This window comes from Cebus imitator, unplaced genomic scaffold (genome assembly GCF_001604975.1).
Source record: "Cebus imitator isolate Cc_AM_T3 unplaced genomic scaffold, Cebus_imitator-1.0 Scaffold33, whole genome shotgun sequence".
Lineage (NCBI taxonomy): Eukaryota > Metazoa > Chordata > Mammalia > Primates > Cebidae > Cebus > Cebus imitator.
In genome coordinates, this window is record NW_016107348.1 from 3561022 (window position 1) to 3570346 (window position 9325).

General features: G+C 49.4%; 1 protein-coding gene across 2 annotated transcripts; it reads right to left on the reverse strand.

Moving 5' to 3' along the window:
- Positions 1-4802: 4802 nt before the first annotated feature.
- On the reverse strand, positions 4803-8993 carry RGS16 (regulator of G protein signaling 16). 2 transcript variants are annotated; one of them, XM_017524487.2, is made up of 5 exons: positions 8804-8993; positions 7841-7951; positions 7043-7104; positions 6595-6761; positions 4803-5140 (listed from the first exon to the last, which is right to left on the reverse strand). In XM_017524487.2, the coding sequence occupies exons 1-5, from the start codon at positions 8845-8847 to the stop codon at positions 4919-4921; spliced, it is 606 nt and encodes a 201-aa protein (XP_017379976.1). In that variant the 5' UTR covers positions 8848-8993; the 3' UTR covers positions 4803-4918. The 2 variants fall into 2 exon arrangements, with proteins under 2 accessions (XP_017379976.1, XP_017379975.1); XM_017524486.2 differs by having other exon boundaries at positions 7043-7107; positions 8804-8991.
- Positions 8994-9325: the final 332 nt, after the last annotated feature.

The window sequence follows — 9325 nt, forward strand, 5'->3', positions numbered from 1 at the left end:
GATTATTTGTCACCTATGTGGTAGGCACTGTACCCCATAGGTAGTTTTTCAGTCCTGACCCTCCTCTTTCCTTCATCCTCAAATAAGTCCAGGTGTCTGTTGTAAAAAAAAAGAAAAAAAAGAAAAAAAAAAGTAGATTTAGAATCCTGAGTTCAAATTCTGATCCTGCCATTTTATTCAAAAAGTCTAAAGACTTTTTGACTTGACTAATGCCTACTGTATACAAGGCACTGTGCTAAGTACTGGGAATCAGACAATAATAATAATAAAAGTCAATAGTCATGAAGCATCAACATTCTGCCACACACTTTCATTTCATTCAGTGGCCCCTGTGACGTGCACACTTAGCCTCATTTTACAGCTGAGGGGACTGAAGCAACTTTCCAACATGAAAGGCCAGGATTTCTTTCTTTCTTTTTTTTTTAATGGTCTTGCATCACTATCATTTTTTTCTAGTATTTGTTCCAATTTTTTAAAACTTTTATTATTGTTTAAATTTAAGGTATACCACACAATGTTTTGATGTACGTAAACATGCTGAAATGATTACTACAGAAAATAATTTTCTAAAATCTATTCTCTTAGAAAACTTCACCCAACTTAAAATTTTAAACAAAATTGTAAAACAATTTTTTTGTACTCTCTTACAATACTGGACCCCTAAGGGGCCCAGAAGGTCGAGACTGCAGTGAGCTGTGATCACGCCACTGCACTCTAGCCTGGGCAACAGCAAGATCCTGTGTCAAAAATTTTTTAAAATATTACTCAGCATTAAAACACAAGATCTTGCCGTTCACAACAACATGAAGGATATTATGCTAAGTGAAATAAGCCAGACAGAAAGAAAAATATAGCCAGGCATGGTGGCTCACGCATGCAATCCCAGCACTTTGGGAGGCTGAGGCAGGTGAATCACCTGAGGTCAGGAGTTTGAGACCAGCCTGACCAACATGGTAAAACCCCATCGCTACCGAAAACACAAAAAATCAGCTGGGCGTGGTGGCAGATGCCCGCAATCCCAGCTACTCAGGAGGCCGAGGCAGGAGAATGGCTTGAACCCGGGACGTGGGGGTTGCAGTGAGCCAAGATGGCACCACTGCATTCCAGCCTGGCAACAGAGTGAGACTCCATCTCAAAATTATAGTGTACAATATTTATACTGGGAAATAATTTATACTGTGAAATGTCTTAGGTGTTTTTTTTTAAATGAAATGGAGCAAAATATTTTAACCTTCATAAAGGTTTAATATATATTTTTTGTACCTGTGTAATGATTTTATACATTTTTGTTAGGTTGATTTCTTAAACTGTTTATTTATTATTTATTTATTTATTTATTCTTGAGACAGTCTTGCTCTGTCAGAATGGCCAGGATTTCAGCCCAACATTCCGCCTCCACAGCTTTGCTGCGCTCTGTTCTGCCTCCTCTCACCAAGGTGAATAATATGACCCTGACCCTGAAGAGTTCAGTTTAATGGCACAGCAAGAGCCATGAAGAGAGAAGTTACGGAGAAATTTCACACATGCTACAATCAAAGTTAAGAACCGTGTGTTTTAGAATCAAGCAAGTTGGGAGCAGTTGACTCTGTACGGGGATATCTGGAAGGCTTCACAGAGGAGAAGATGTTTTTGCTGGATTTTGAAGGTTGGCATTCTCCTCCTTACTGCTCAACTGCCAATATTTTGTAAAAAAACGAGGAGGAAGAGGTGTTGTAAGCAGACAGAACAGCATGTGCAGCCACACAAAAAATGAGAAGGGAAGAGCTTGACAGTGAAGGCCGTCCAGGCAGGAGGTAGGTCTGGAGAGGGACTTGGGTCAGGTCAGAGAGCCTCTTGTGTGTCATGATTAAAAGCTGGACTTTATCTTAGAGTCAAAAGTGAATGGCTGAAGGGTTTGAATGTAGCCACGGAGTGCTCAGATCTGTGCTGCAGGGCCGAAGACTGGCACAGCGTGCAAAATGAACCAGCACAGGGAGAGGCTGGGGTAGGGAGACCCGGCGGGAAATTGTGGTATCCCAGGTTGAAGAGGATGAGAGAGTCCTCTAAGGAAGTCTCGTGAGCCTGCGGAGAAGCTGGACCCAACCCATTTGGGTCTGAGGGATTTTGATGCACTCAATACGTGCATATTAAAGACATGAAAATGGAAGGAAAGTCGTAGGAAGGGCACGTGTTAGTACGTCCCTGTCTCCCTGGGTCCTCTGCTCCATCTTCCCCTGTCATATTCCTCCACCCATCTTTCACAGACTGGACTCCCCCATGGTTTAACTGAGTTCAGATGCCCCCTCTGCCACGCACTGGCCGGCTGCCCCAGCATGTCCTTCCCTCTCAGAGCTTGTTTCCTCGTCTGGATGATAGAGTGTTCAGACCCACTCCACAGAGCTGCTGTAAGGACTAACAGAGGGCAGGGCTTGCCCCGGTGTCCACAGAATCACTCCTTAGATCTGTGCTTAAGATGTGATTATATGCCGTATTCCACCCCATGTTCCTGAAGTCCCACCACTTTACTCAGACTACCAATAGGGGAGAAATAAACGTCCATGTAAGGTCTAGATCTGTGTAGAAACAGATCATTCAGGAGAGAAGGAAAAAAAAACTTAAGTAGTAGTAATCAGACAAAAATGAGAGGGATTCATAGGATGAAAAAGGAGAGCAAGCAGGCAATTGGCAGAGGAAGAACAGATTTTGATGCTTGCAAACCTACCCCCAGGGTCTCACTCTGTCTCCCAGGCTGGAGTGCAGTAGAGTGATCTCAGCTCACTGCAGCCTTGACCTCCCCAGCTCAAGCCATCTTCCCATCTCAGCCTCCCAAGTAGCTGGAACAACAGGCATGTGCTACCACGTCTGCTAATGTTTGACTTTGCTGGTCTTGAACTCCTGGGCTTAAGTGATCCACCCTCCTCAGCCTCCCTCCTCAGTGCTCACAGGCATGAGCCATCACGCCTGTCTCCCTGTCCCCAAATTCTTTTGAGCACAGCTCAACCCTTATTCCCTAGGCCCACAGAATGGAGCAGCCTCATGTATAGAGTGGCTTCAATGTGCGTCATCTCAGATACTTCTATGAAATTATAAAAGAATAATAATTTCTTGAACATAAATTACGAAAGATTTGTCATTGAATTTAATAACAAATTACTTTTAAAAGTAAAAATGCTACAAAAGTCACCCCCTAACTGATGATGCCCTGTTACTTGACCAAGAGGCGCTGACCCCTGCACTGTTACAGACAGAATTGGGAATGGCTCATGCTCAGTCCCAGTCAGGTGGGCAAAAGATATGGGCTTTGAAATGACAGTGGGCTGAGCCGGGTCCAGTCCACACAACAGCCCAACACAAGTTGGGCTGTCATGAGCTTAAAAAGTCACTGAACATAGTAGTCCTCATTAGGACCTATCCCCTTCTCTTGACTCTGGCAGGTACCAGGTGAACATTGAGCCCTCCCACTGCTTCTGCCTGTGCTGTGGAAGCTCACTCACCTCTCCTGTGGAATTTCCAAAAGCCAGCTCCTCCCCAGAGCTCTCCACAGCACTTCTCCTCTTCCTCTGTCCCACATAGCACTTGGAGACAGGATGTCATATTTGACTTTCATTTTTATTGTATAAGAATATAACATGCTGAAACAGGAAAATGGGGATGGCAAACATCATTTATATCTAGGAAACCAGCTCCATTTGTCACAATAAATAAATATTTAAACAATGAGGAGTTCCTGACAGGCTCCCAGAGGTTCCCAGTACATTCAGAGGTAGAGTCTGGTGGAGAGAGGGAGACAGTCAGGCTGCAGCCCCTGCTGAGATTCTCCAGTAGAGGCAAACTGAAATTACAATAATAAATAACAGCACCAACAATAACAAAAACAATATGCTATGACAATCGCACAAAACCAACGATACAATACACTTAAATACTCTCCTGGAGGAGCCAGGGTGCAGAGAGAACAGCATTGATTATCCTAGGCCACAAGGGGGCTGCCCTGGGTAATTCACCACCCCAGCCTGGGCTCTGCTGCAGGAGTTCCCATCATGACAAGTTTGTTCGGTGATGCCCTGAGGTGACAGGCAGGTTCTGACTTCCCACAGTCCCACCCTTCTGAGCAGCCTCCCCCAGCAGCTTCTGCACTCTGTCCGAGGGCGCATGCGGGCCTGCTCACAGGTGGCACCTGCTGCAACCCAGGGTCGGGGCCACCTGCAGGGGGCCACCCAGAGCACCGGGACAGATTCAAGGGAGCCTCCTTTCAGGGCTCTCCACTGACCTGGAAAGGGCTCACAGGCCAGTGTTTGAGGTATAAGCATCTCATATGGGGCAAGAGTCACATCAGTGCACTGGTCCTGACGTAACTGCAAGACTGGACTGACACGCAGGTGTGTTAGGAGGGACAAGCTAAGGGATCCTGGGCCAGCCGAGAAGTCAGTGAGGAGGGCCAAAGGGGAAGCTCCACACCCAGGGCTCCTCCCTTGCCCAGAACAGTCTGGGAATCAGGAAAACAGGATGCGATGAGAGTCAGCTGAGCGACAGGCACAACAGCTGATCTGGGTCCCTTTCCTCCTCTCATTTTCACGGGTCCCTTTATCTGCATGTTTCCTAAACCACGCTAGAACACTTCCTTCTCTGGTGAGAACGAGAGCCAGTGTTAGCCCTGTACCACCTTTGCCCACAGAGAGCCCCACCAGCCCTCATCATTAGCCTTTATTCACAGGTCCTGGAGGTGGCAGCCCCTCTCTGGCATGGGTCCCACGGTATCTGAAGGAGAGGCTGCTGTCTTCCAAACAGGCTGCTGGAGCGCTTTTGTTTTTTTGTTTTTTTGGTTTTTTTGTCCTCTTGCACTTGCTTTACAGAACCTGCCTCCCACACAGGGGCAGCCACCTCAGGGATGGGTGACTCAACCTCTCTTCCTGGCTGGCTTCCTCACTGCCATGGAGATTCAGGTGTGTGAGGGCTCGGCCACGCTGCAGCTAGACAGAGGGGCAGAGGCGGCTGAGGCTTGGGCAGCCAGGTCCCGGTAAGCGGGCGACTTCAGGAAGCGTGGATAGGAGTCCTTCTCCATCAGGGTACGTGTCTTCCCCTGAGCAGTGTCGAAGCATGTGGCCGTGGCGGCCTGTAGGTTCATTCTCGTCAGCTCGCGGGTCTCATGGTCAATGTTGACCTGCAGGAAGGAGGGCGCGCACAGATGAGCTGGGGAGGAGGGAGGACAGTGGCAGGCTGGGCATCGGAAAGGGCACAGATACTGGATCAGGCAGCGGGGGCCTCCTGAGTTATCACTAACTAGCTTTTCAGCTCTGGGCTTGTCCCCACATCTGACCCAGTGTCTGTCCTCCAGTCACCCCAAATTAACAGAATGAACATGAGGCCCTATTGGGAACGTATCCAAATGCAACCCCTTTCACCCTTTCTTCTACAGCAACCCTACTTCAAGTCACTCTCAGCTCTCCTGGGATTTGCAATGGGGCCTCCTACCTGGTCCCTCTGCTACCTCGCTACCCCCCCCCACCCCCATCCCCATGGTCTGTTTTCTGCTCAGCAGCTGCAGTGAGCCTTTAAAAACCCAGCTCAGTTTGGAGACACCTCTGTTGTCTCCTCCTGTCTTTCAGAGGAAGAGCCAAAGAGCTTTCTGGGCCCACTGGGCTCCCAGAGGCCACACTGGCCACCCGCCTCCTGTCTGACGTCAGCTCCTGCTCCTGTCTGCTCTGCAGAGGCCCGCTTCCTCATCTGTGACTGTGACAGGCAGGCTCTGCCCTCTGCGTTCGCTGCTTCCTGTGTTAGAATGTTCTTCCCTCCCTGAATTCTTTTATGTCTCTGTTGTCACCATGTCAAACAGCCCCCTCCTGACTTCCCTTTACAGAATGGAAAACCTTACCTCCTCCCAGGCCCTACCTCTGGTGCTCCCTGCCTCTCATTTCCTGCTGTATTCTTATGAGTGCACAGCTCATCACCTGGCATATATTTGTCTAGTTAGTTATTGGCATCTTCCCGCATTCAAATATAATTCCATTAGGTAAGGAACTTTGTTTAGTTAACTGTCACATAGACAGTGACTGTGTCTTGAATATAATTGGGGCTTAAAATACCTTTATGGAATTATGTGGAAGCCATCAGTGGTCAGAACACAAAAATAAAGTACAAAAGTAAGGCATTACTCTGATCTCTCCACCAGGTGGCGCTGTGCTCTTTGGCGAATGCAGCCACCATGTGTAGTGGCCAGGAGGGAAGGTAGACTTAGAAAAAAATCACAGACCACAGACCTGCAACCCTCAGGCAGGTCAGCCTGGGGACTGAGCCAGGTTATATAAGGTCCTCGTGCTAACCTTGTCTCTCCAGTTGGTGAGTGTTTTGAGCCTTTAAAAATGGATGGGTTTATAAAGGTGGGTATGGACTGAAGCCAAAAATCCTGCCAACCCATCTTGCCCCATCATGAGTCACAGGGTGAAGACTCAGGAGTGGCACTGAGTCTGGCTTTCCTAGTCTCTGGCCACAGAAGCCCACTCACCCCTGTGTCAGGTAAGGCCCTTCATTTCTACACCTTCCTCCCCACCAGCCCAGACTCTCAGAGGGGAAGGAGCAGGCAGGGTACACATTCAGTGTGCATGGCGGGGCTCTAACCTCTTTAGGGGCCTCGCTGCAAATGAACTCCTCGAAGATCCGGTGTGCCCTGGAGGCCAGTTTGGTAGCTGATCGGATCTTCTTAAACTCCTCACAGGCTAGCCAGAACTCCAGGTTCTCTTCGCTGAACTCCGTCTTCAGGAAAGCGTGGAAAGCAGCCACTCCATCTGGGTTGTGGGAGAAAGGAGGAAACAGGTCAGACGAGGGACAGAAGGGAACTAAAGAAGAAAGGACAGCAATTGCGCTTAATGGCTCTATTTTTAGACATAATTATCTTGAACAAAGGACCTGCCTTTGTACGTTGAATAGAGGCTGGCACACTAGGGGTCATTATTATTATTTCTACTACTGTTATTCTGCCCAAGCTTTCAGCAGTCCTGGGCCTGGCTCCAAAGCACATGAGTACCCACATGCCACCCACAGACAGACACAAAAGGCTCCTACTTACTTTTGCTGCTCAGCAACAGGTCGAATGACTCTCTCCACCCCAGCACATCTTCTGAGAAGTTTCTACTAAAAGAAAAAGGAAAAAAAAGAAAGTAAGAAAAAAACATCAACAAAGTGAAGCATAGCACAAATTCTAGCCAGAGCTCTGATGGAAAGTTGAGTAAAATTCAAAGACTTGCTTGGTGATTTGAAGCTGACACCTCAAACTCTTAGTTGGACTTAGGGTAAGCAGTGATGTTTTCTAGAGGACAATTCAGCAACCAGAAATCAAAGCCAGGGACTCCTTAGTCCTCAGTCAATATCTCTAAGGCTGTCTCTACTCTGCCTAAAGTTATTTCGATTCCCCTGACTCTCAAAGATTTGTTTTGTATACCTCCCCAAAGAAATAGGGCCTCATAGAGATGACATCTACACATAACTCCAGAGTCTGGTACTGTTGATAGCCATGAAAGGGTTTCTAGGCAAGGTGCATGCTAGAGTCATTAACAAAAACTTCAAGTGGTCTTGGACTCCGTCCTAGCCCTGGACATATGTGCAATGAACCCCCAGGTGGGAGATTCTGGTAACTTGACATTCATGCCCTGTGTGCCCTCATCCATGGATGGACTTGGAACCCTGGAGCCACCTACCCATGAGCCAAGTAGTCATAACAGACCAGCAACAAGTCCTGCTAAAATCTCTAGAGAGGGGTTGCCAAGGTCCCCTTAGCGTGTCCGGGCTTCTCCTTGCATTTACCTCCTCGTGACTCCTTTCCCGCTCCCTTCCCACTAGGAACCCTGGGCTGCTCAGCAGCACTTACTTCTCCTTGCCATGTTTACTGCTCCACTCGAATTTGCCAATACTCCCAGTATTGGAGCCCAGATCTGATTTGTGAAGAAAGATCCCCAGACGTGTCTTGAACTCTTTGGCTCTGGAAAACAAATCACGAACATGAAAGGATTCTCATTTGCTCAGCCAGTGTGGAGAGGTTTATGGGTCCCAGAAGAGTTTTGGGTGGCACCACTGAAACTTTAGCCTCAAGAGTTCCCGGGGAACTGTTGACTGTTCCCAGGTCCCAAATGTGCTTCTCTTAACAGCATCATCAACCCTAAAGCGACAAAAGCACCGCCTGAGCTATGCCATAGTAGGTCTTACACTTTCTGGGTAATACACACACTGCATATATGGGCTTTTTCCTAAAGTCACACTGATCTCTCTCAGTGCCTGTTGATTCGGAAGGGAACTCAGCATTCTTTTCAGGAGTATTTCTGAAGTGTGTGGAAACTGATTCCTGCCTTCATCTTTACTTTTTCCTTACCAGCCAGTAACGATTGGAAGCTGTTGAGTAGCTCTCTGAAATATGAACACGCCCTCAACAGTGGGACCCCCCAACCCCCCAAAAAACTCCCTGCCTCTAGGGGCAGAGGGGGCCATGCCCCTAGCTCTGGGCTGAGGAATGAAAACCAAGTGTTTAAGAAATGGCCAGGCTCAGTTCTACCTGGAAATGTCAACGTGGCCTTCCTGCAGCCGTGTCTTCAGTAGGTCACCTGAGCACGACTACAGTTTGTCAGAGGATGGGGATGGCAGCAAGCAGCGGGCCCTCGCTTCCCTTCCCCCTGCTTTCTCCCTGCTCCTGGAATCTGAGCACGTGGCATCAAGTTCGCCTCTACCTCTGAAGTCTCTAGCGCCCTATCCCCGCGCCCACCCAGGTCCCCAGGCCTGCCGCTCCACTCCCTAGGAGTTGGTGGGACTTCCAACAAGCAGTTGGACAAGCTCCCCTTACCTCTCCAGGCAGGTGTTGGGGAAGGCGGCCAGGGTGCGGCACATGGCTGCGGGCGCAAGGCAGCACGTAGTGGGCAGGATGGTGGCGGGCTCCAGGAGGGTCCGCGAGCGCGAGAAAGCAAAGGCGCAGTAGCAGGTGCTAGTGAGCTGAGGTTGGGTTTAGCAGCCTGCATGCGCCCAGACTGCGCGGCCGCTGCTTTTATCCCTTCGGAGGGGCGGGGCGGGGCGGGACGCTCTGACCAATCGGAGGGCGGGGCTGAGCGCTCTGACCAATCGGAGGGCGGGGCGGGGCGCCGGGAAGGCGGAGGCTGGGCCCGCAGCCAGACAGTGCCGGACGCAGCTGGGCTGCAGCTTGGAGCACGCGGCGCTGCACACTGCGCCCGGAGGACGCCGCGTGGAGAAGGAGAAGCGGCAAGAGAACTGGCACGGGGATGAGACGTGCACACCCAGTTTCCTAGGGAAAAAAAAACCCGCCGACCTCTAGTAACGGCAGGAAACTCACGCAGCGGTGTCGTGTTGGGAG

What these genes read in the sequence shown, in the direction of transcription:
- RGS16 (XM_017524486.2), bottom strand. Translation starts at nt 8,847, where the DNA reads ATGTGCCGCACCCTGGCCGCCTTCCCCAACACCTGCCTGGAGAG. An exon ending in CCCAACACCTGCCTGGAGAG is followed by an intron (nt 7,952 to 8,803) that starts GTAAGGGGAGCT and finishes TTTGTTTTCCAG; the next exon opens with AGCCAAAGAGTTCAAGACAC. An exon ending in CCTGTTGCTGAGCAGCAAAA is followed by an intron (nt 6,762 to 7,042) that starts GTAAGTAGGAGC and finishes CCCACAACCCAG; the next exon opens with ATGGAGTGGCTGCTTTCCAC.